Here is a 27,076-nt window from a genome sequence, read left to right as displayed (position 1 = left end):
ATTTTTTTTTTTAACCCCCATTGAAATGAGAATGTCTTACATGTCCACATAGTGAGTGAGTGAGTGAGTGAGTGAGTGAGTGAGTGAGTGAGTGAGTGAGTGAGTGAGTGAGTGAGTGAGTGGGTTGCCCTCCACGGAGCCCACCATGTTTCTACAGTAGCCCAGAGGGGATGAGCCAAACACTGTCTCGGGTGTTTGGCCAGTTTCGCAGCCATTCTCACGTTTGGAAAAGGAGGGTGATGCGAGGGGTGTTTAGTCAGTTGCAATTTGCAATCTCTTCACTAGATGACACTAAATCCAACACACAATATTTAGCATCTGGCCTACTATCTGAACCATCTGAGGAGTCAACATTTTTGGGCTCGACCACTGGTGAGAGACCATATAAAATGTCGTGAATGTCACTAAAACGATCATTTTAAGTAAAATGACAAGACCTCACAAGAATCAATTATATAATAAAGAATTTATTTATTAAAACAATAGCATTAAAATAATTTGATATAAGCAGAATCAATCCACATATCTGATAAAGAGGGCGATGAAGATGCAGCCGAACAGGGACACGGTCGAGGCTGAGAGGACCACCACGATGACACTTCCTGCCGCGTTGACCAGAGCTCCGAGCCCCGCGCCAACAACGATCTGAGCCAGCTGGACCATGCAGGTGAGCGCCGCACAGTCTATCCCGCTGCCACGGGGGGTTTTAAGGCTTCCTACCAGCTTCAGTTGTTCCTGGAAGCACAAAGGTGAAGTTGTGTTGGCGATTAGAGAAGGAGATTGAGGGAAAACAGGAGAGCAAGAGCTCATGTCCTCACTTTCTGTAGGCCTATTATCAGAAAAGGCAATCAATAGCATCTATCATGAGAGCACCTCACATGGGTATATCAGCCATTTCATTTTGAGTTTCATCACTGACTTACCTAGTTCTACATAATGAGGTATTGATTGAGCCTGTTAGTGTCTTACTAACAATAATTCATTTGTTAACCTACTCCAAATGGATAATACTGCACTTTATGATTTATTGAGGAGTACAAACCTGTTTGAGAAGGTCGCAGCAATATTACAACCAGCGTTAACTTAATTGGTCATTTTGACATCAATTGTTGCATTTTAGCCAGAGATCATGATTGGAAACTTATTTGTCTTCAAGATCTGTACATATGAGCTTGCGGTGAGTTTTAAATATGAACGATGACAAAAATGCTCAAGCTTTGTGAAAAGACCATCTTTGCACTGATGAAATAACTCTTTTTAACAGATCGTATCTTTAACTTCTGGAAATGTCTGCTGCTAAAAATGCAGCATTCAAGTATTGTGATGCCAATAACTGGATTTAATTAACTTGAAATGAATTAACTTGATTTGAACAGGAAACCAGCTAGTCTACATGATAGCAAATTTAAACTAAAATCTGTATGCCTGCACTTGACAGACTCTTACTATTATTTGATAGATTTGAATTGCTTTATGCGTTACGTTTAATATATGTGTACACATGACTCCCTGCAGAGTGTTGATGCAAAGAGGATTATCCTGGTGTAACATAATCAACTAAATGAAGGCAATTAAACTAATGAGAAGGTCGGTTCAATACTATTTAGCATGTGAAGACAGTTGATGGTGAATATCTTCTATGGGTCTGGTGGGAGCTTCCCACAATTTTTGGGCTTAATTTGAACATTATCTTTGTCTCTTGTGCCTAATTTTGACAGCATCAAAAACAAATTAAAAAAAACAAAACAAAAAATTCTGTCTTGGGTTTCCCATTTGGAAGTAAAACATCTGGAGTGGTGCACCTTTTTGGAATGAATCTTTCATTTATACCAAAATAAAGCATCTTAACGGTGAAAAACACCATTTGGGTACCTCCTCGTCACGCTGGTACTCCGCTATCAGGTTGAATGGGATGGTGTAGAGCGTGCTGGACATGACTCCGAAAATGCTGCAGAGGATGAGCGTGGCGATGACGTTTGGGAAGAGGCCAATCAGGCTGGTGCCCATGCCAAACACAAAGTAGCCCATAAAGTATAATCCCTTTAGACCGACGTATGGGAGGAGGAAGCGCTGCATGTCTGAAAGCAAGCAAACAAACACACACGCACACACACACGCACACACACACACACACACACACACACACACACACACACACACACACGTCATGGAGAGTGCCAATTACTTGAGAACCAACAAACCCACATCAGGTCTGTTGATTCAGGGTAGATAGAGTGGATTATGTGATACCTGCTTTGTCGTTTATGATCCACTGTGTATTAGATTTGCTACGGCTGACAGGAGTTTAATGTAACAGGATGACTTTTATTTCCAAGGAGCAATGAAAAGCATAGGGGACTGTAAATAGAGGCAATTTCACATTGAGCAAATGGCAAAAATTCATTATTTATACTATATGGATAATGCCATAGCAGCTCTACCTTTGAACAAAAGTGTGTGTATAATAACATGGCAAACACATTTCATTGGCGCTCAGAGCTCACTAATGAATGGTTGCAGCCTGCAATCCAAATGCAAAACACGTGGGAGTGTTAATTGCCTGCTGTTAGCCATTTCCCTGCACAATCTTGTCAGGCTGTCATTCACAGAGGGTCTAATAATGTCAGTGCAGGGCATTGTGATGTTAGCGGATGCTGTCCATGAGAATGAATGCAGACAAAAAAAAAACCACACTGTTACTTATTCTTTGTCAGTCACACGGTAACTTACATGAGTAAACAGCAGAGGACACCGCATTAATACACAACCCCCAGCAGCCAACTTCTACTCCCCTCTCGTATGTGGCGTAGTCTGTAGAATTGTGTTCGGCATAAGGATTTCCCTTGTAAACTATCTGCAAAGAGAAGGAAGGTCATTTGAAAAGGAGACTATAAGTAAAGGAAAAGGATGATAAAAGCTTAAAATCAGAGCACACGGCATCAATAATGTAAACATTGTAAACATTGTAAACACTGTAAACACGTTGGCTACCTTCTTTGATAAAGAAATCTTTCCAGTAGAAATGTGTTCATTTCCCTTTCACTCACTCACTCAACAGGGACTCCGACAATACATTTCCTATCCGTGATAACAATGTGTGCAATTTCAGATAACGCATTGGTGCTTCTGTGCTTAATTAACCGAGGCTGTGAATCCCGTGTCATGGATTGAGATAGGTCCTTTGATCGGCGTGCTCACGGTGACACTATAAAGCAGTCATCGTTAATACACATGTCAATAGGAGATTACACACAACAACCACCTCCTCCTTCTCCTCCTCCTCCACCACTGGCAATCTCTGTGTTCCCCCACACAAACAGGGATTACTGAAAGTAATAATATAATTCATCACCATTTAATCATGGGATTACACTTTTTTATTCATTGTTGTTATTATTATTATGAATCAAAAACAGGCCCATCTCCCTGTACTGAATGTGACAATATCAAACTGTAACTTGTGATGAAAAATCCAAAAGACAAATGAAGGAAATGCTCACGTTTGAGAATATTCGGAAACTTTACCTAAATAAATGGCTTAAACAATTAATTGTCAAAATAGTCAATGAAACGTTTTTGTTGCTTGACTAACTGATGAATAGAAATCCCACAATGCTATCTTGCTGTGTTGATTTTCTACAAAAACATGTAAATTGTAAAATGTACAATTTCGATAGTTCAAGAGATAATTTGACATTTGTGAAATTTTCCTTTTCTTGCCGTTGGTGTCAAAGTTGTATCTGTATGATCGCCTAAATATGAAGCTGCAGCCTGCAGAGAGTTAGCTTATCTTTGCCCATGGACGCAGGATGAACCTTTCCCTGGGTGTTTTCGAAAAGGTAAATAAAAGCACATCTAAAAGTGAACAAGTAGTGTCTCTTTCGCTCGGCTAAAATAAGATAACTGGCTAGCATTTTCTCCTACGGGTGCTTTTTTCCCCTCTATACAGACGTCATGCAATATAAAAATGTTATTCAGAAGATGTTTTCTACTTTACCACCTGACACAGATACCAAATGTCCAAATTTTTCTAATTGTAAACTTGAAATATTTTGTAAAATACTACAATGAAAACCTAAAACCTTTACATGCTGTTTGTCGCAAAGGGGTTAGGAGGTTTTTAATGCTGTTGTTGTTACACTGACCAGTTACTTTGTGAAATACATGGAGTCGCCACATACAAATCAATACCTGTCCCATAAAATCTGTAAAGAAGAGCATGTTGCAGAGGAAAGCGGTCCATCCCAACAGGTGACTGACACAAAGGCAGCGGTAGTGGCCTGGCATGTTGACGATAGCTTTCGTCAGCAACCTGAATGTCATCCTCTTCTGGGCCTGCGGGCAGACACAAACATCACAGACGTCGGTGCCAACAGCAACAAGGGGGGGAAAAAAATGAGCCTCCTATTACTTATTACTCTCCCAGTATTTCTTTTCAAGCAGTGCTTTAATAATAAAAAAATAAAAAAAAAAAAAAAAACATGCGTGTGCACCATGAAGATCTTAATTAGAATGAATGAAGGGATTTAACATGAACATCTGAGCTGCACTGAGGACTCTGCTCAAGGATCAGAGATAGATAGAAGATGATAATAGACAGAAGGGGGGGGGGATTTGAGAAGGAACAAAAAAAGCAAGCTCTTTGAAACAATCAGTAATATCATCCTGTAATAGTTTTAATGTAAAGGCCTGTAACGAGCACATTTTCGATCAATCTTTATGCCTTATGAATGAAACAATAAACCTTGGCAATATCTTCAGTGAGCTCAGAGCTCGGAAACAAACTTTATATTCTGACTGATGATTTTTAAGAAACAAAGAACAAAAAAAACAAACCAAACCAATCCAATGAAAGCGAGACGAGAACTATCAAAGCTAAAGCATCAAATGTTCGAGATAATTTAGAGATAGATAGAGAATTTCTTGCCTTTAAGCAAGACCGCAAAGCAAGTTTTCAGATGACACAAGCTCCTCTGATTATATACTGTTGGGTTCAAAAGACCAAATCAAAAATCTTTCATATTTTCATGCAAACCTGGGAATAATTAGAAAGCTTCAGGAATTAGAAACATTTCAAAACACAAGAAGTTATGATATGTAAAAAGGAGGAATATTTGGAGATTCAAAACTTTTTCTAGGTCAGCAGTCGATCTGAAGAAAGTTAGGCGCATTTGGCTTTATACAAAAGTGTTGTATTCTTCCAGCGAAGCACACCTTCAGATGACATCTACTCATCGAAGGCTTGTTCAAGTAAATGAACTCTGCGTGGAAAACATGGAATCAGAACTAAGCAAAAGGGTCAGAGGTCAAATTGTTATTCTATGCCAAGAGGGGATTTCTCAGCAACAAATCATGACTAGACTGAAGGTATAAGGTGGCAGTGCTCGGAGCTCTAAACAATCTTTGCCTAAACTGGATCACTGTGTGTGTGTGTGTGTGTGTGTGTGTGTGTGTGTGTGTGTGTGTGTGTGTGTGTGTGTGTGTGTGTGTGTGTGTGTGTGTGTGTGTGTGTGTGTGTGTGTGTGTGTGTGTGTGTGTGTGTGTGTGTGTGTGTGTGTGTGTGTGTGTGTGTGTGTGTGGCCTACTTTGGAGTTGGACACCGACACCGAATCGACGCCACCATGAAAATCATTATTTTTTTTGTTAAACATTCACCTTCTGGTTTGCATCTTTGTAGAGATTTTAGGATTCATAATGCAGTGAGACAATGAGCCTAAAACAAACACACCTTAAAGCCTTAAAGCTTTGCAAGATTTGCTTGAAGATCAAAGAAGACTCAAAAGTGCCGAGTGTGTCATCGACATTCCTCTACAGTCGCATGATGTCAGGCTAACTGAACAATCCATACATGTCAAGAAGCCCTCCAGCTCAGGATGATCTGATCTGTTGCACACATGTTTTGTGGAGAGTCCCTTTCCAGCTTGAGAGAATGCTGTCATGAAAGTAAAGGCAAGAATCGTCTACATTTTTCAAAGATTCAAAACTCAACTCGGCTCGTATGGTTTGATACTATGATCTATGTGAATCTTACTGACGACCTCAGTGATGAATGATACAGAAAACAGTTTCATATTGGAAAATTGATGTTGCACAGGATCTATTCACACATTGGCTATATATTCAATTAAGGTGGTTATTGGCAACGTTTCTGCTGCAGAGCAGAGGCGAGTTTTTCCATTTGAACCTGAATACACTTTCCTGTGAAATTTTTCTATATGTACAGTTCCCACGTTGTCCATCTGCTCAGGTTTCTTCAATAAAGGAAACTGGGCTTTCTGTTTACCCCCACTTATTGTTTCTGGGAAACGTAGTGCAGACCTGACATTATAAACGCAGTACGTGATCATCAGCAGAATGAGTATTTGAGAAAATGGGTAGATCATAACTAAAATTCTGTATTTCACACATAGGGTAAGATAATTGCATCCTGAGGGACAATTTATCCTCCACATCACATATAGAATACCTCCTTGTTTGGCTGCTTAGCGCTGGAGGTCACAGAGTTGGCTTCACTCAGAGCGGAGAAAGACCGAGCCCGGCGCTCTGCAACAGGCGTTGGGACTACAGAAGAGACAGACTCCCTAACCAGTGCTCCGTAACCATTGCTGTTGGACCCCAGTAGGCGGAGGGCACTGGCAGATGAGGAGTCGGGTGTAGATGGGTCCTTCCCCAAAGGTTGCTCTGGAATACTGAAGAGGTGCACGGTGAGGAAAATGCTCCAGGTCAGGGCTGAGAAGAAGTAGATGACTTGATACTCAGAGCCCAGCAGCTGACCCATCACAGAATGACCCCAGTCCATAGCTCCCACCAGGTAACCACACGCTCCACCCAGCCCTGGAATACAGAAAAGCAAACATTGAAAAACTGTAGATCACGTGCATTTTGCTAGAAATGTTGAGGAGGGTTTTGTGTGTGTGTGTGTGTGTGTGTGTGTGTGTGTGTGTGTGTGTGTGTGTGTGTGTGTGTGTGTGTGTGTGTGTGTGTGTGTGTGTGTGTGTGTGTGTGTGTGTGTGTGTGTGTGTGTGTGTGTGTGTGTGTGTCTTTGGTAAGTATTACTACATGTAGTTAGACCACAAACATAAAAACAAAAAAAATCTGTTTGAAAAAAATGTCCTATTCGATACCTAAAAAGAGTGGTTTTGAGTGGCAGCTCTGGGCGTCTCCGTCCGTCACCACCTTGGCAGCACCTGACTCAACCTTACACGGCGAATCCAAAAATAGACAGAGTGGTAGTGCATGTGTGGAACTAAGGTGGACCGAATGAAGCCTGTTAAAACCTGTAGACCACTCCCCAACTGTTGCAGCACCTACCTATTACTCAGAGCGGCCACGTCCTTAATTATAGTGTTAGCCTTAATACAATTTGATCGAGTGATTTAAATAAAGAGGGAAAACAAGCTACAGAGACCAAAACCGGGTTTTTTTTCTTTAAAAAAAAAAAAATCAGGCTGTAAACATTATTACTTGTGCTGTAAAGTTAATGTGGGAGTTGGGAGGGAAATTGAGCCGCTTTTGGCGCCGCACTCAAGTGGCCATTACAGGAACTGCAGCTTTTGGCACTTTCACCTTGACTTAATTTGTTGCACTCCGGCGGTTGCTGCTTGGTTTAAACATGCAATAATGGATTATTCAGCCACATGGCAGCCGCAAAAACAAAGACAATCATGATCATTCATTTGGAGTCGTGTTTAAGGTCTCCTGATGAATGTTGTGCAACATGAGCTGTGCTTGTAGCTCTGTTTTTGGTCTCTATCTGGCTCTTCAGCTGCTTAATGCTCCATATGCTTAGCAGCTTGTCACTCACTTTGTTTGCCTGCTGTTTGCTGCTGAGCATGTAGCAACATAGTCTTTGAGTCTATGATCAGAAATAGACTGCACAAATGTGATTTAAAGGGCAGGCGTGCCAGGAAAAAGCTTTTTACTGTCCCAAAAGAACATTAAAAGCAAAACTAGTTTGCAAATGAACATACAGTCAATCAGAGACCAAGCCTTTTAATATAATGTTCTCTGGACGGATGAATCAAAGATTGGGTTGAGTAATTAATTGGACAATGAATTCTGCATCATAGTAAAAGGTGCTTGAGGATGATATTAGGCGGTCTGTCTGATAGTTGAAGATGAACCGTAAGTGGACCTCTAAATAGGATATTCAATACACGAGAAAATCCACCGAGGAACTGCTCTAAAAGAAGAAATGGAGGGTTACATTATGGGATCATCAAAACTATGCTTTGAATGTGAATGGTGCAAAGCATGCAAGAAAACCCTGAAGCTTCTTGTGGAAATTTGGCATGGAAGAGTGACCATAACTTTAGTAAACTAAACTACAGTCAGAGAGTGGAGGATAATTCAGCAAAACACCTACAAGAAGTTATTTCTGGTTGAGGAGGCAACCTACCTTCTGATGCCAGGGGGGTACTTGATATTCCACAATATGTATTCATATTTTTGTTGTAGAAATGACTGGAAAAGTTCATTTTCCTTGCGGTGTTGTTCAAGTACACCATACTTATTTGTAGGCGGGGGATCAATGTTTCCTTGTTCAGAAATGGCAAAAACAGCCAACAATTTCCATGTTTCCACTTATTTTTTGTCACGATTGCATCCACTGTACATAATACTGTATTGCAAAGGAAAGAATCCTCCTCCTCCTCCTCCTCCTCCTACTACTACTACTACACACCAGTGGAAAAAGTAGCGTAAAAAAGAGCAAGTAAACATATTGTATGTCATTATATTGCTGTACTGTTAATTGAATTAGGAAATAATATTGGTTGACGTGGAGCAGAAAGCAATAAATGAACACATTAGCATAAAAGATTCAGAGATTATTTGCAATTAGATTACTTATAATAAGGCAATATGCAGGCAGTGGATATAGCTCATCGGGATTTGGGATTTGGCCCGTTTGTCACCAACACTACTGCTCACTGTCACTCACAGGGAAGTTGTACCTGCACACAACATCTGCTTTGGTGTGGTGTGGTGTGTTAAATGTCTCTGTCTCGACACTATAACAGATTTTATTGGCCTCTTTACTGTTAAAGGAAATTGAGTATAAATACTTGAGAGACAGACTTCTCCTTTATTGAGTATTTGAAGATGGGAACAAAACAACACAGCTGACTTTTTATGTAAGTGTCATATGTGCACTGTGATATGGACAAATTGGCAGCAAACTCGCAGTGAATCGCCAGTTCTTTAGAAATCGGTTGCCTGTTACTATGCAACACAGAATACCTAAAGGCAGAAATTGTGTTTTTGTTTTTATGTGATGCTATTATTCTTAATTTAACTTAAAAGTACCTGGGTGTCTCCATCGACAACAGACTGAACTGGAAGACCAACATCAGCGCTGTCTACAAGAAGGGGATGAGTCGACTCTTTTTCTTGAGGAAACTTCGATCCTTCAATGTGTGCAGCGAGATGTTGGAGATGTTCTACCATCTGTTGTGGTCAGTGAACTGTACTTCGCTGTGGTCTGCTGGGGGAGCAGCATTGGAGCCGGCGACACCAACAGACTTAACAAACTGGTTAAGAAGGCCGGCTCCATCATCACCTACAAACTGGACAGCCTGGAAAAGGTGGTGGAGAGGAGGACGCCGAACAAACTATTATCCATATTGGATAATCCTGACCACCCTCTCCACCACCTGCTGCAGGGACAGCGGAGCACGTTCTCCAATAGACTCCTCCAGCTCCGCTGTCACAAGGACAGATACAGGAGATCATTCCTGCCCACTGCAATAAGACTGTACAATAACTCACCTCTGGCAAAATCCATCACACAACAACAACGCTGTTGTCTGTGTTTCTTGTTTGTTTAAATAAAAAATATATATATACTGTACTGTATATACTGTGCATTTTTATATTTAATATTTTTTGCTGTTATTTTATTGCTTTCCTGTATCTATAAATGCTGCTGTAGCGAAAAAAAAAAAAATCCCCCCTTGGGGATTAATAAAGTAACTACCTACCTACCTACCGATCTTAAAGGCGACATTATTGTTCTGGTTTATAAAACGGGACATGCTTACGTTAGGATACACACACAAGCTTTGCGTTAGCGGACCAGTAAAATACTCTAGTCAAAACTAGATAACAAAAAATATACTTGGTTGGTGGACAGATTGAGTGATGGATGGATTTATTGATGTATTAACTCCTGCAGCTGCAGTCCCACATAAATATGGACAAATCAGAGAGATTGAAAACAAAAAGGGAAGAGATTTAAGAAAGCAAGGGAAATTTTATATAGATAAACAGTGCAAGTTAAACTGAAACTGATTCACATCACAGTAATGACATCTTTCATTAAGGGCTAATTACTTGAGAGATCTGGCTAAGCGGTTAAAATGGAGCACCCTTCAAAAAGCAGCACTAACAGCTCTTTGGGGCTGTGGTTTGAGGTGAATGTGAACATGAGCCAACGTGTACTCATTGACAAGAGTCCCTTGTCGCTGCTGCCATTTGGACTTATTAGAAGGAAAGCAAAGTAGTAATAATAATGATGGCTGCACTCCACTTAGTGGCGGGCCTGTTTTTGTGCATGTTTGTTCAATCTCATGGTTTACTGGGACCGAGCAATCATTCATACACTTGTGCTTTTTGAACAAATGACAAGGCAAAACGTCTGCTGTTAAAAAGGTCTGTGCTGAGGTTTACAAAACGAATCCGTGAAGCCGTTATCAGGAGCTGCTATTACAGGAGACTGAGGCCAAGTCGTGACACATGGTGACAGAAAGAAAACAAAAGCCACAGAAACAATCGAAGCGTGATAACCACCACGTAAGAGAAGCCGCTGGGTGATTAATATTAGGAGGGTGATTAATATTAGGAGCAGTGGTTGTGGAAGCTGGCTGTATAGAAAACGGAATCAGTTTGAATCCATTATTGACAGGCCTACATACGGAGATGCATTTGAACAGTGCTATCACTGTAACTTCCACCTTTACTTGAGTGTTTTAGTGTGTTAACATTTAGTAATTATCACTAAACTAAACTAAAGTACAGCTGGAAATGAAGAGAATGTCAGCAGTTTTGCAGGTATTTGGTCACAATCCAAATAATTGGATGAATTAAAATGATGGCCTGACAGTGACACTGAAAGGAAAGGTGAAGCATCAACAGAGTAAGTGTAATCCATCCTGAGTGGAGCGTGTGTGTGTGTGTGTGTGTGTGTGTGTGTGTGTGTGTGTGTGTGTGTGTGTGTGTGTGTGTGTGTGTGTGTGTGTGTGTGTGTGTGTGTGTGTGTGTGTGGTCCAGTGGGTTCCACCTGTAGCTGTGCAAAATCCCTTATCAGTAATGACTTGTGTTCTTTGTGAGAAACTAATTAACACGTGTGGTTTCTGCAGATGAAAATCCAAACGGTTAGCCACTACCTGACCAAATATTGACAATAGATAAGAATTGAGTGTGTGATTGGAAAGGCCAAAAAAAAAAAAAAAAAAAAAAAAAAAGGGGAAAAAACCCTCATTCACAGATCGCATAGAAACACCCAATTGTTGCTCTTTCCTCCCGAAACCTCACATACCAGCTGTGACTGGAGTCATGTGCCTGGCCTCTGCCTCTCTCAGTCCAGACCCATGACTGCAGCACATGACTAGCTCGGGGCTGGATTACTGCCTGACTAGCATGCTCACACTCCCACCAGTGCCTGCTGGCAGCCAAGTGTACCACTGACGCTCACACCAAGAACATCATCTTATCCCCCAAGCGGTGTGTGTTAAAGAATATATAGTCGATCCTAGATATTTTGAGATTTGTCTTTATTGACTCATCTGGAACCTATTTTATGAAGACTATGGTGCTTTAATGACAAAGCGTGAAACAGAATTAATATCAACAGTAGGAGGTATTTATGATGATGATGATAACAGATGTAATCTGCAGCCTATTCATAAAGAGTAATTATGTATTAGCAGCATGAAAAGGGGACTGATTTGGCTTTGGTGGGATTTGTTATTGTTATTTACAGTTAAAAAAAAAAAAAAAAAAAAAAAAAAAAAAAAATTAATTTCTTGTGCTGCCTTATAGAAATGTTTTAAAGCCAATAGGAAAAGAAGTTTCTTCAAGACTCTGGCACACAAAGTTATAGTTAGCTGTTTCATAACCTTCAGAACAGCACGTTACTAGTAATTATTCTAAACAGCTGTGAAGAAAAAGGTTAAAAGTTGAATTTATTTAAAAGTATACTTGCAGTGAATGAGCGCAAACTGGTGAAATATCATGAAATATGGCATTTAATATCAAATGAAATGTCACTGGTGTCTATGTTTTCTCCCTGTTTTTTCAGAAACGGATGGCAGACAGGTTGTAATGACCAATTAAGCCCCTGGAGAACACTGAGTTTATGCTATGAAGGTTTAAGGGGGATCTACCAAATCACAGTCACATAAAGTACCGGCTCAAATGAGAATAAAAACTTGCCCTCTAAAAGTTCTGAAAGTGGCAGTCAAAGAAAGCAAGGTGTGGAATTATCTGGGGTGCCTTGTGTGCCTCAGTTGCAGTTAGTAGATTCCAGATGTCCCTTCAGAAAACGTCAAAAACAAAATGGAAATCTATAACTTTGGCTGATGTGTCGGCTGACATCCCTAAATATCCAGTGTGTCTCTGAGGATTTTGTTTTCATGGTTCGATCCGTCCGTATGCACCCGATCAGACACGCAACAATTGTGTTTGTATCTGTGTGTATTTTGGATAATTTTTTTTATACGACTACATACAGCTGGATCACTTGAACTAAGGCAAAGTAGAATGTTTAAATACCCTTCTCTGCTAAACTTTATTATTGCATCTGCTGTTTTAGGCTGTCTAGACTGCTAAAGCTTGTATGGTTTTTGGTAGCTGGAATTGGATGTGATTGGATTCGTGTTTTCACTCAAGTAACTGCGTGAGCGTCAAAGAGAACAAGTTTAGAGGTAAACTGCTGGTCTTTTATTCCAATTCTAGTAAGGACTAAATTGTATTTGACTTTCTACCTTTTGAGGTGAAAAGACGCTCTCCAGGGACCAGTTTGGGACAAAATTTGGAGACTGTGCGAAAGTTGTCTTGGTTTAGAAATCAGTGGTGGGTTTCTATTGCTGCTCATTTGTAACACCTGGTGACGGGAGGCCTAACGAGCAGGGGGGCGTGGTGGGACCAGCTGTAGCCAGCCCTGTTGTAAAAGCAGGAAATGTTTGAAGCGTCAGCTTCTGTCGTAGGAAGACTCGGAGGATAAAAGACAAAGGAGTCTTTTGTTGGAGTCATCGGGGGACGCCGAGTACAACTACCGCTATCCCAATATGTGCGTGCTTTCCTCTCTTATCTAACCCGCCCGTTCCACACATAACCAGCAATCGCTGGACTTCCTTGCTCTCACTGACACCTGGATCACACCGGACAACACCTCCACCCCTGCTGCTCTCTCTCCTCTGCCTTCTCCTTCAGCCATACACCCAGACCCACTGGAAAGGGGGAAGGGGAGGTGGTGGTGGTGGTACAGGTCTACTCATCTCCCCCAAATGGCGTTTTTCTCTTTACCCGCTTCCACTTTCTACCCCACTGTCTTTTGAATTTCATGCTGTGACAGTTACTCATCCGGTACAATTAAACATTGTTGTTCTCTACCGTCCTCCAGGTCCTTTGGGAGATTTCTTGGATGAGTTAGAGGTCCTCCTGTCAAACTTGTCCTTCTGGGTGACTTTCACATCCATACAGAGAAGTCGTCTGACCTTTTTGCTTTTACTGTCCTCCTTTGCTCTCTCACTCAGTTCTTCCCCTCCTACTCACAAAGCCGGTAACCACCTGGACTATATTTTCCCCAGAAACTGCTCCACATTTAAACTCACTGTAACTCCACTTCTTTATCTCTTACTCTCTCCCTCCTCTCTCCCTCCTCTCCCTCCTCTCTCCCTCCTCTCTGCCTCCTCTGCTTTATCTGCCCTCCCTTAAACGGACTCTTTCTCCCTCATGCATCCTAACTCTGCCACAGACACTCTGCTTTCTACTCTGTCTTCCTCTCTTGATTCTCTCTGTCCTCTTACGTCACCACATGTCCTCCAGTCCTCCCCAGCTCCATGGTTGTCTGACTCGGTGCTCTGAGAGCTGTTATGAGAGCAGCAGAAAGGAAATGGGGAAAATCGAACCACCCTGACGACCTGCTCACTAATCAATCTCTCCTCTCCTCTTTCTCTGCCTCCATTTCTGCAGCCAAAAGCTCTTTCTACCTAACCACAATTCAATCCTCATTTTCCAATCCCAAAAAACTCTTCTCCATCTTTTCCAACCTTCTTGACCCCCCCCCCCCTCCCTCTCCCTCCACCCTTCTACCAAGGCACTTTGTCAACTACTTTACTAAAAAGATAGATGACATTTTCAAACCTGGCTTCTGTAACTACATTTCCATCCCCTTCGCTTTCCTTTCCCCACCCCTGTCTCTCTCTCTGTGTCTCTCTCTCTCTGTCTCTGTCTCTCTCTCTGCCTGTGTCTCTCTGTCTGTGTCTCTCTGTCTCTCTCTGTCCTGATCCTACAAGACCTATCTGCTGCATTTGACACAGTGAACCACCAGATCCTTCTGTCCTCCCTTCAGGACCTCGGTGTCTCAGGCTCTGCTCTCTCTCTGTTCTCATCCTACCTCAACGACCTCACCTACCGGGTAACTTGGAGAGGATCTGTGTCTGAACCTTGTCTTCTCACTACTGGTGTCCCTCAAGGCTCCGTCCTGGGTCCCCTCCTCTTCTCTCTGTACACCAACTCTCTCGGCTCTGTCGTTCACTCGCATGGCTTTTCCTACCGTAGCTATGCTGATGACACCCAACTAATCCTCTCTTTTTCCCGATCCGAAACACAGGTAGCCGCACAAATCTCTGCCGACTGCTAGAAACCTCGGTGTGACATGTTTCTGTAGATACATGCTGCACAACATCAGGAGAATATGTCCCCTTCTCACCCAGAAGGCCACGCAGGCTCTAGTCCAGGCTCCGGTCCAGGCTCCGGTCCAGGCTCCGGTCATCTCACATCTAGACTATTGTAACTCCCTCCTGGCAGATCTACCTGTTGGTGCCATCCGACCTCTGCAGCTCATCCAGAAGGCCGTCGCTCCCTCACTGCGAGCTAAACACTCTACTAAATCACCACTGTTTGCCGTCCTGGCTCCTAAATGGTGGAATGAGCTCCCCAACGACATCAGGACAGCAGAAACTCTGTACGTCTTCCGCCGCAAACTAAAAACATACCTCTTCTGACTTTACCTTGATCATGTAGCACTTTAGTAGCGCTTAAAATGACACTTACTGATAGCACTTTGTAGTTTGGCTTTCTTGAAGAAATTGTATTTTCTTGATTCTTCTTCTTCTGGGTTTTGTACCCTCATGGTTGAAATGTACTTATTGTAAGTTGCTTTGGATCAAAGCGTCAGCTAAATGAAATGTGATGTCATGTCATGTAATATCTGACAGAACAAATAGAAGGTCTATTCATCCATTCAACAATATGTTTTTCGCCTGAAGGTGAAATGGAGATAGGTTAATCTATCAAGAAAATGGCCCAGAACATGCAGGCATGACACTTTTGGTGCGGCTGAGCAACACACCATTTCAAATTTTGGAAGGGCAACCAAATATTCATACAAAAACCCTCCACAATGTCACGCTGCAACCGACAACAAATGGCTTTTGTCTTAAACAAAAATTCCACAAAGTCAAATGAGTTTGAACAAAAGAGTAAACCAAACTTGCTCTGTAATTCCCAAAGAGACGTATTAGACAACAAAAGCTGGGAACTGGGAAAAACCAAGAGAGGGATATTTTTACATGGAGACATTGTACGAGCAAGAAGAGTGTTTACTCATTCAGGGTTTACTTTTTTATAATTTTTTAATCATCTAGAATTATCGTTAAGTATGTTTTGTGACATATATATTTGGTGCGAAAACTACCGAACACCGGAAATCAGTACGTTTTCATCATGGTGTAAGGCAAGCAGCAGAATAAAGCACAAACACAGCAATGACACATTAATCCCATCTTGTTAGCCGGTTAGCAAACAGCTGCTTATTTACACATCTGGCAAAACCTAACAACATTATCATTTCATTGGAGCTGTGTTTTTGTCCACCATGTTCATCATCTTATGGCCTCCTCTATTTGTCTGCCGTATGATGCTGTGCAGGGGGTGTGCAGCCAATTTATTGTGCATTCTTACGTCTGTCTAATGCAACGAGAGTAAAACAAAACCCAAAAGTGTCAAACCAAAACAATAAGCTCAAACATGCTCAAAAGCTGTTGCAGCCTTGTCCCTTTTCAAATACACATACGAGTCATTATTTAATCTGTTGTTAATACAAAAATATTCTTTGCAGGATTTTTAATTTGCAAACCCTCATTTTTACCAACAACACTAATGCCTTCATAGAGCATCAATTCTCTACAAGACATTCAATGCAATTACTTCAAGACATTTGCAGATTGAGACAACTGAGAACACAACAACGCGGCTAAAGTTACATTATGTCATTTTGCCAGGCCAATAAAGACTTTCCAAACTTATGGATCCAACAACAAACAAGACACAACATTTGACATTAACGTGCATCCTGGGTGATCGAAGCCCAAGAGGACTAGTATGAGTGTGGCATTTCACACCTGACATTATCATGCGCCACCTGTGACGGGATCTCACTTTCCCATATGAATATGTAAATAAACACGCACGTTACACAAATATTTCAATAAACATGTGAATGTACAGAAACACAGGGGAGGAGAGTCAAAGCAACAGACATAGAATAACTAAAATATTCTTGCTCATTTGGTTCAGATCATTGAATTATTCTAGCAGGTTTGAGAGGGTTGGGCTCTGCGCTGCGGCGGATACATGAACTGTGCATGAGGACGGGACTCTTCTACAGCTGTGGGTCTGATGTGTGTCCGAAATTACAGGCGAGGTCAACGGAAATAAAAAAACAATTTCAGCAGGAGGAGGCTTTGGCCAAAACAAAACATTTCTCGCAGTGTGTTTTTTAATCAACTTTACAAGTAACTTTCTCCCGCTTTCTGTGTTGTTCAGCTGAGCTCGGTAGAATAATGCAGGATTTTTCTTTTGCTAACAAAAAATAAAAGACATCTTCAGGCATAACAACTGTTTAAGTGGAGTCAAAAAAGACCACGTAGAACTAACAAACAAGCTGTAATGTGACAGTAACACATGGAAGCACCTGGGTCAGATGCAAACACAGGACCACGGCACTAGAGGCTGCACGTCATATTTCTATTCATTTAGAGGACATCAGTTGAGTAGGTGGCCTTCCTTCATGGCTCAGGATGCATTTGCTTAAAGACTTTTACAAGACTGTGGCAATATGCGTCTCAAAACCATCTCTGAATGTGGTCTGAGTGGCTCGGATCTTGATTTGTCCTGGGTGCAATCACACCTGTATTTACTGAATACTTTGATCTGATCCCCCAGGACAGATGTCAACGCCATGTGTGGCCGCGGCCTTAGTGAGCTTTACAGATGCTGAGGCTTTATGATAAGCTAAGCTAACCATCTCCATCTTTTTACATTGAGTGTGCAGACATAAGAATGACATCAGTCTCCTTATTTAACTCGGTAAGAAAGTGTGTGCAAGTCTATATCAACAGACACACACACACACACACACACACACACACACACACACACACACACACACACACACACACACACACACACACACACACACACACACACACACACACACACACACACACACACACACACACACACACACACAGCACAGTTCATGGGAACTTTCACACATTCTTCAGCAGCTCCACCCACTCAGTCACACCAGAAAAAGATCCAGTTTGACTCCAAATCACTGCCACACACCATCAGTATGTGATATGCGAGTTGCTCTGCTACAAAAATGCACACGAGGCATTTCTTACAGGCGATAACTGATCACTTCACAGACCACCAAAGATTTATGAAAGAGACCATTAACAAGCAGAAAGTCAACAAAAAGCAGTGAAGCAACACCATGTGTTTATGACGTGTACTGCATACCTGTGAGCAGCGCGTGGTAGTGCAGACCTCTTTCCCTGTCTTGATGCGAACACACATCGAACAGGTAGGCCTTGATGGGCCCGTCGATGAAGTCTGCAGCGAAGTCGAACAGCACGACTCCGAACATCACCACGACGATGGCCCACACCCTCCTCAACGACCTGTCACTGACTAAAGCTGCAAGACAGACAAATCATCTCACAACACACACTGCACAGTGGCATAAATCATAATAATCATAATAATGTGCTAATCACACAAATAAAGCCCTTGAACTGTCAAATTTGCACGTTTAATTTGGGATGACACACATCGCCGGAAAGCACACTGAAAGAGCTTGTCAGAAATAAAAAAAAAAACATTAAGAAACTTTGGTTCTGCAAGAAAACTAATTATATCTTCAAGCCTGACAGTTTAACATGAAGCCAAATCTTGTTCTGTCTTTTCATCAAAACATAAGAAGGATGTCAAATCGTATCAACAGCAAAACAATAACAAAGAATTGTAATTCCAACTTAATGAAGTGGATTTTATGATTCAAGTAAGAGATACGAGTGTATTTTGAAACCAAATAAGTCTAATAAAATCTGTACAGCAGAGAAAGATTTCAACCTGCCACTCCGTTTTACATGAAGTCTAAACAGACTTTTCTCCAACTTGTTAAACGCAAAGAAAAAAAACAACTACTACAATTTCAAATCAAAAAGCCAAATTCCTGTGATGGTCAAAGTGACGCTAATACTTTTTTCACGAGACCAAAGGTGCCTCCAACGAAACATTATGTCACACGGTTGCTTTGCTATTTACTACAACCCTGAGAAACAGGGCTGTCCCTGAGAAAAGCTCATCCGCTTACCCGCTGTACGTCAGAACAATGAAATACTTCACAGTCCAGATGAGGATTATAAGAATGCTAGGATCCTTTTTCAAAAGAAACTCAACCAATAATCACAATCACAGCACTCAGCAAATGTTCCAGATGATCTTATTTACAGCCTACAAACCACAGCATAAATGCACATTGTGTCCCTGTTGTATCATTTCATTCTAAAAAAAATACTTTTCAACCACCTGTACGTTACTTGTACATGCTGTTAAAGATGTGTTTTTTGATGTCCTTTCCAGTGATTGCTCTTTGATCCAAAACTAGGATTCCAGTTATTATAGTGACGCATTTAAAAGTCAATTATGATTGCATGTGCACTCAAGCCATCAGTGTTCCTGTGGACCTCTAAACAATGAGGAAACACTGTCACACTCCGGGCTGCTTCTTCAATGAAAGCTCTCTTTACTCAACGTGTCCTTTCTTTCATTCATGAAGGTCACTGGTTCCTTTACGTGGAGAACTTGTGATGCTGCCTTGAGCCATGGCGGACTCTGAACAAACAATTTGCATGATATCTGCGGTTTTAGTGCTTCAGAATAGAATACAAGATGAGATTATCTGTTCCACATCATCATGTCTTTCATCGGTTCAGGACCACCCTCAGAAATCACACATTTAACTTTAGTCATGAGTTAAAAATGTGAGCGCAAGAACATCTCGCGACCTTCTTCCGACACATTTAATGTCTAAGAGTTAAACAATATTTTTACTTCATGATGATGCATGTGTCACTGTTCTCCCCAAATCTGTGAGCGAGCAGAAAAGGATACAGTATTGACTCTGAGTCTGTAAAAGTTTAACAGATTAGAGAAAATTTCAGAGTAAAATATACGTTATAATAATCGTATCAGTGTGAAAATATATCCAAAGCCTGGATAGCAGGTAAAAGCTCATTTTCTTTCAATGCCAACAAAGCCATTAGATGAGAATAAGTTAAACTTTTTTACATCATTCATTTTCCCTTATTTTTTTTTTTTTTTTTTTTTTACAAGACAAGTAACAATTCAAGTTTTGCCTAATGGCTTTTGGTTTTGCCAAATATAAACAGTTGGCCGACAACGTTGTACAAGATTTCTGTTATTCATTGTGTGTCTTGCTTTTTTCTTACATTAAATCCACTGTCAGGCCCAAAACAACAACTCACTCTCTTATATAACAAGATTACACATATGACTGGACCTCCCTCCTTCCCACTGTCTGGTTCTGTCACCTCTCCCTCGTAGTCTCCTGCCCATCCCTCACCTGAGATGACAGTATCTCCATTGAGAAACAAGGTGATTCCCAGCAGCATGAGGACGCCCAGCACCAGGATGTAGGGCCTCCGCCGGCCCCACGGCGAACGGCAGAAGTCGCTGGCCGAGCCGATGACGGGTTGTAGCAGGAAGCCCAGGATGGGGCTGATCAGCCACACCAGGCTGTACATACTGCGTGGCAGGCCCACGCTCAGAAGCACCGGTGTGACGAACGCCGCCTCCACGGCGTAGCAGAATTCCCTTCCAAACATGACCAGGCCGTGGAGGACAAGGCGGCCCCGAGAGCGTCTGGGGGCCTTCGTGCCTCCGAACACAGCGCTTCCCCCGCTGTCCATGTAGTCCTCTTTGGAGCCAGTGTAGTCTGTTGCGTATTGGTGCAAAGAAGTGCCGACATGTCTGCTGGGCTCCGGGAGCCGGTAGGGTTGGGGCCTCGTGGACTGCTCCTCTAATAACAGGGTCATGTCGAGAGAGGGGAAAGGGGAGTAGAAGGGGAAAGGGAGAGTGAAAAGGGAGACCTAGATCTAGGTAAAACAAGGTAAAGCGGGAAGGTTTGCCAGCGTCTCTCTCAGTCAGCCAGGTGATGGAAAAATGGCCAAATGCCAAATCCTTGCACTGGTGCTCAGCTCCAGCTAATCCTCTTCTCTATTGCATAGCTGAGCAATGAGGCCACGATCCTCACAGCTTTGCTTTGCTTTACTTTACATGTGAAGGTCTGCCTCTTGGTCTGAGCACAGCTGAGTGGGGCTCAATGAAGAGGAAAGAAAAATGAGGGAGGAGAGAAACAAGTGGGTGTATTTCACAGATTAATAAGATCGCTTTTCCCCCTTCTTCAGTCTTCAGAGTAGTAAAGGCCCAGGGCACTTCCCGGAAGTATTTCTCTGAAATTGCATGCATGTGATTGTGTGATTTGGCCCATTGTTTCCAAAGTCATTCATGATGATTAGCCAGCTCAATTCACAATCTTTATTGGTGACTACTTATCTCCAGCAACCAGGCTGGTGCCACCAGACTTGTCTTCAGTAGTTACTATTTACAAAAAAATATATATTTTCACTTTACATTTGCCAGTTCTATCTTTGTATTTGGCTTTTTTAATGTTTCCATTGGTGGCACACATTAAGAGTTCAATTAAAATATTAGGGTTTAAGTGGTGAATGATCAAACAAGTTGTACCAATCAAGTTAAAGTAGTAGTAATAAGTTATTATTACATTACATACACTTCTTTTTTTTGGAGAACATGTTTTTTTATTTTTTCCCCCTAAGTCACAAGGAAAGCTCAAAGAAAACACGGCCTTGCATTTTAATACAACCCCTGTCATGTTCCTCCAGTTCCTAAGGTCTTTTTTTTATTTTTTTTTATCTTTCTATCTTTATTTCAACTATTGCAATTCCCTTTTATAAATAGCTCTTTGCTGGACATGGACCATTACCTTGCAAGATTTCCCCAAAAGTTCAATTTTAAGAGTACATGTCCATCTTTCTCAGAAACAGCAGACCGGCCGTAGAAATCCCAAGAATACCAAGAAGATTCAGACACGTCTGTGCAAGTGATACTCAAAGCACTCTTTGGCCTTTATTCTTTTGAAATTATTCCACCTAAACCTTTCAGATCTCATCCTCTCAGAGTGCTGACACATTTTTCATGCAGTAGAGTGGTCCTGCTGAGCTGGTGGATCCTTTTTCCACACCTATATCCTTATTTAAAAACCACTGGATTAATCTTAAAGGAGGCTACAAATCAGCACTGAGCAGCGTCACAGGACAGCCTGGAGGGATGTGCCACTTTCTAGGGGTCCAACCTGCAAGTCTATTTAATTGTAAACCGTCACTCAGCAAAGATAACACTCGCTACCCACCTGATCTGAAAAGGCAGACGCAGCAACTAGTCCACAATGAGACCCGTCTCCAGCAGTGGAAAGTAGCATATAGTTATATAAATCTGAGCCATTCACACTTTTGAGACTTTCCGTTTCATTAATTTACATTTTAATTCTCAGCAGTTCCACTAAAGATGCTTTCTTTTAAGACCCAAACAGTCAAACTATCCCAAATTTTGAACAGTAGTAGCCCTAGAACTTTTTTTTTTTTCCACTCTCTTTTAAAACGTATCATTCATAATCCTGCTGACATACAAATAACCAAACGAAACAACAAACACACACAAAGAAACAACAACAGGCTTGACGTTTACGGATGGCATGAAGTCTCCTCTGGCCTCATTTGTGAATCCTGGTTGTGTGCTAGTTCCAATTTAGTGACCTGTCTCTGGCGAGTTCAAAATACTTGAGGCTGTCTTAAGGTGTTTATCCGAAGGTGGAGGTTCCCACCAGGACAGCATCCATTTGGTATGGCAATGATAAGTTATTTTGTTTTCTTTACACTCACTTGCAGGGAGTTATTAGTAGTATTCTTCCTTATATTATGTAAAGTAAGACTTTATATAGGCTGTAATTGAAATGCTGTCAGAGTGAAGTTGAAGTCTGGCAGTATATGAAGGGCCGATACAGTCTTTTGTGTCGAGGGAGAGCAATGGACTGAGGCCAAAGCCCCGAAGGCTCCAGTGTTGGTGACGATGACAATGATGACGTTACTGTGCATATTGTGACTACCTGTGGTCTATTATGAAGGAAACTGTGGATGCAGTGGATAAGGAGTGGGGGGAGGGTGGGTCGGTGACACGTTGCAGTCTCATGATCATCTGGTGCCGTTACATTGTACTGAATGGAGCTCAAGTCCGCGAAGAGGAAAAGCTCCCTGGTGCCGCAGGGTTCGGATGAAGGATGTGCAGCGTGCAGACAACAGCCCACTAACCCTCTCGCTTGGACAAAACAGACGAGGGTCTGACAGATGGGAGGCTTGCGTACAGTCTCTCCAGACACTTCTTGAAGTAAGATCAAAGAGTTACTGATCTGTGATGGTTGAGCTCACAGTACCGCCGTGCTTACATACAGCCTCACAGAGCCTGTAGCTCTTTTGACCTTCATTTCTGAGAGCCAATTAGAAAGTAACTGGGATTTCAGAGTGACTGAATTTTCAATATTTCTTAACGGCATTCCTATCAGTAAAAGCAGGGCTCCAAAAAGACTGTGGAAAATATAAAAATTCACCTATGTCCTAAACAATTTCTTATTTGCACCTACAAAAAAAAAAAAAAAAATCATCTCTTGAGACAGTCAGTAAAAGCTCCACATGTGTAAAGCCAACATGAACAACCTTTGGCTCTGTGGATGAAAGAAATAATATCCCCATCACCGGGCCAGAGTTTAAAAACCTCCAACAAACAATTGACATTTTACTTCCACCAAATCAAAACACACACTTGTGTTATTGAAACCAAATTTGACGCAACACAAATGAAGCAAAACAAATGCTACATCCTCTTTAGTCCAAGTAGTACGAGAAGGAAACCCCACTCGGCAACCTTTGAAAAATGTTTTATCAAAACACATACGGGCTGGTCCTGTACAGGGACCTCCGAGGTGGAAAGGGTAAGACTACATTCAACATGCACTGTAAGTAGTTACTGGCCTGCTCACATATTCTCCCCTACATCCGAACCCCTTGTCCAGATGAGCGAGTTCCTCACCAAACCATTAAATCACAAGGGCTTCTTTGTGGCCGGTTATCCAGCAGCACTCTTAGCTCATCAAGTGATGCTGCATGTGATCCCTCGGGGAGGGATGCTGATCACAAAGACAAAGGTGGGAGCAGGCGGGACGGATGCAGCACAAGGAAAAGGTCATTTTTTTCCCTTCGCTGAATGCTTGACACAAATTATTCGTATGAAAGTAAAACATAAGCGTGACTCATCATGTTTGACATGACTGCAAATGCTCCCACTGGGAAACACGTGCGCTTTCATGTGAGGGATTAATGACATACAATGAAAATCCATGCGGGGCTGTATCATTTGGCAGATTTAAGTGTATTTGCAATCCTTCAGTCATTAAAGCTAAACTGCTACAGATTGGCTCATAAATGCAACCAGAGATACTATTTGGAAACCTTACGATAATTCATCATCAATTCCAAACATTTGCTGGATTTCTGTATCGGTTTGACTTTTTCCCCACATTTTATAGACTCATTCATCGACAAAAAAAATAACTGTCTAATCAAGAAAATCACCAGCAGATTAACTGCTAATGGAAATACCTGCTTATTTACTTTTTTCCTCAACCTCGTTTCCAACTGAAATAAACATACAAATTTCAATCTCGACAGAAGACAACGCACACTCCATATTCTAAATGATTCACTATGCAGCAGTGTTAAAGGTAGTCGGGGGTCTGTCACTTCACCAAATCAAATGAAAAATGACCTGTTGCTACAACGCTAACAACTCAGTAAAAACTGCTTTCAAATGCTTTTGCATACTCACAATCTTCCCATTGCAATCAAGTCTATAATCCACTAAGTTTGGATACAATAGGTTTGGAATAGATTGGAATATTTGAATGTGAAAAATCCTTAGCAGAGACAGCTACTTGGACGGAGTGAAAAACCATGTGAGGTTGCTGAAGAAGTGGTGGCTTGATCAAAAATGTTTACACCATGGCAGGTGTTGGCAAAGCGGAAAGTCAAGAAAGCTCTCAGACAGAAATGTATTTCCAGATGGTCAAGCTCCTCTCTGCAGAAGCACAAAGGAATCGACATGGTCAACGACTGGAAACACAGTGAAGGACGCGTCGAGCTGGCTTCCCTTTAATATCACAAGATATCCAGCAGGGCCAACAGCTCACACCTGGCAGAGACCAGTCGGCAAGACAAGAGCTGGGATGCAGAGAAAAATGGCAGCCGGTGTTCTGAAATAATGACTCCAAATTAGACATAGGCCATTTTCTTCTTACCAAAAGGCTGGAGAGTCCTTCAAAGATGAGAGTCAGCAGCCAACAGTGAAGCACGGTGGATGTTTCTTGGAGGTCTGGGGCCATATTTCTCCAAATGGAGGATTTGGATTTGATCAGATAAACCCCTTTCCTCAGTGCTCACAGAGTGCGGGCAGATTTTCATTGAGTGCTGCTGTACGATTACGGAGAGGTTTGATCGGTCTGAAATTCATTCTGCTCCACGACAACGATCCTAAAACACAGAGCCCTGATCTCAGCATCACGGAGTCACTCTGGGATTATATGAACACAAAGAAGCCTGAAACCTCAGAAGAAGGGTGGCCAGATCTCCAAGATACCCCAAACGAGGAGGAGCAGTGAAGTTTTAAAGGCAAAAGTTGTTCATAGCAGATGATTTGTGTGTTTCTTTTCTCTTCAGGGCACTTTGAAGACAAGTGAGGACTTTAACTATTCGCAGCATTTTATTAGAAGCCGCCTCACTTTGCTATAATTCCTAGAATTCCCAGTATACCTTGTTCCAAGTTCATCTCATGTCATGCTTTATGCTTACAGTTATTCTCTCTGCATATGGCCAGGCACGGTGAGTCAGATGTTCTCAGTCACACCACAGACATTCCTTAAATTCTCATGTGCCTTAAGGTCAAATACTGCAACTGAGTAAGTAAAAGTACATTCGTTTACAAGTGCAACAAAGCGGAGTGAACAGAGCTGACAACTGTGGGGTTGCTACAAGGAGGGAACAGCTCAGTTTTGAAGGTTTAAGAGCAATTATGTGAGCTTCCTTTGTAAGCAGTGAGAAAAATGTCAGTCTGTAAAATAGCATTATGACCACACATTGCGAAGTGACAATGCTGGGAATGGAATACAATACAATATAATACAATATAGAACATCAAGGCATTATATATGGAGCCTGGATCACCTTGTAGGTTATATTGACCATGCGGTGAATAGATAAGTGGTCCTTTTTCTTCAATAGGAAGTATCTCTAATGGAGCATAAGGTAACCACATTGGCCTTGAAAAGGCTTGTTCCTGCTGAGTTTTTTTACATTCTCTATTATCAATAATTTACACTGATGTTTCAGAAACTCAAATCCGTGGCAAGGGAAACCAAAGCTTTCTCTCTGGTTGGGTAACACCAGGGGAAAGGGAGAAAAGTTTTCTTTTTGCCTGTGAGTTTGTTTTGCGTACACTGACCTTAAGCCTTTACTCATTTTTAGCTCTCTACAGGCAACATGTACATCTTTTGTCATGCATTTCTGTTATTCTAAGTGCAGCCAATGAAAAAGAAAATATCCTATATTTACATTTTTCATTTCTGATGAAAAACACTTTTGCCTGTGGCAACAGGAGCAATCGGACATATTCTGTCCTTGTACCTGGAAGCCACATGCTGCTGTTCAGCTACAAAGCAATTCAAAAGTCACAGTAGCATTTGATGTATCCTCTATCAGTTCACAGTCTCATGCTGCCGCCTGTTTCTGCTCATCCAACCATGCGCCCACAGTGGAATAATATTCAAACGTAATGCAACATTGCATGTAAGCTCAATGTACACTATTTGCATTTTGAAGGTGTTTTGGAGGTTTTTTACCCACAAACAACTAAAGAAAATTTAAATACACACATGCTGCATATGATGTACGTGAATCCAATTTCATACTTACCGTCAGGCATCTGGCCACAAATTTTCCTCCGAGTTTGATCATTTCAAGTCAATCAATGAAAGCTTTGGAAGCACGGCTGGCCTGCTGTGAAGTGATGAAATAACTTCATCGTAAATTATTCAGAGAATATGAATAAATTACAATCCACAAATTGTTATTGATGAGTAAACAAAATTGAAAATGCCTGACAATGAACTTTTCCTCCTGATTAAGTTTATTTATATTTCAGCTTTTTTTTGGTTTATTTATTGACTTTCATTATTTTATTACTGATTATCTATTAGGTCAAATCATCCCACCGCACTGTAACTTTTAATGTTGTATTTCTTAGTTTTTTTTTTTTTTAACTTGAACATTTTTCTACTCGTGCCTTTCATGTTTCCTCT

At 41.5% G+C, this 27,076-nt stretch overlaps 1 protein-coding gene across 1 annotated transcript; it reads right to left on the bottom strand.

The window, feature by feature from the left end:
* Positions 1 to 513: 513 nt before the first annotated feature.
* On the bottom strand, positions 514 to 20,630 carry slc45a2 (solute carrier family 45 member 2). The gene is made up of 7 exons (XM_069722978.1): positions 20,159 to 20,630; positions 18,031 to 18,207; positions 6,467 to 6,834; positions 4,192 to 4,335; positions 2,731 to 2,854; positions 1,873 to 2,078; positions 514 to 735 (listed from the first exon to the last, which is right to left on the bottom strand). Exons 1-7 carry the CDS (start codon positions 20,628 to 20,630, stop codon positions 514 to 516), a joined length of 1,713 nt encoding a protein of 570 aa, XP_069579079.1.
* Positions 20,631 to 27,076: the final 6,446 nt, after the last annotated feature.

The sequence above is a fragment of the Brachyistius frenatus genome, unplaced genomic scaffold (genome assembly GCF_029030835.1).
Source record: "Brachyistius frenatus isolate BFR_SWC_R1_liver_20210118 unplaced genomic scaffold, ASM2903083v1 Contig_310, whole genome shotgun sequence".
In the NCBI taxonomy this organism is placed as follows: Eukaryota; Metazoa; Chordata; class Actinopteri; family Embiotocidae; genus Brachyistius; species Brachyistius frenatus.
The sequence above is the reverse complement of the archived record's forward strand: the minus strand, read 5'-3'. Positions and strand labels throughout refer to the sequence as shown.

Bases quoted from the DNA above. Each gene is read 5' to 3' on its own strand.
- slc45a2 (XM_069722978.1), bottom strand. From the start codon at position 20,630: ATGACCCTGTTATTAGAGGAGCAGTCCACGAGGCCCCAACCCTACCGG. The intron at 4,336-6,466 runs GTATTCTATATG...GTCTGCCCGCAG, and splicing joins CTAAGCAGCCAAACAAGGAG to GCCCAGAAGAGGATGACATT. The intron at 2,079-2,730 runs GTAAGTTACCGT...GCTTGCTTTCAG, and splicing joins GTCCTCTGCTGTTTACTCAT to ACATGCAGCGCTTCCTCCTC.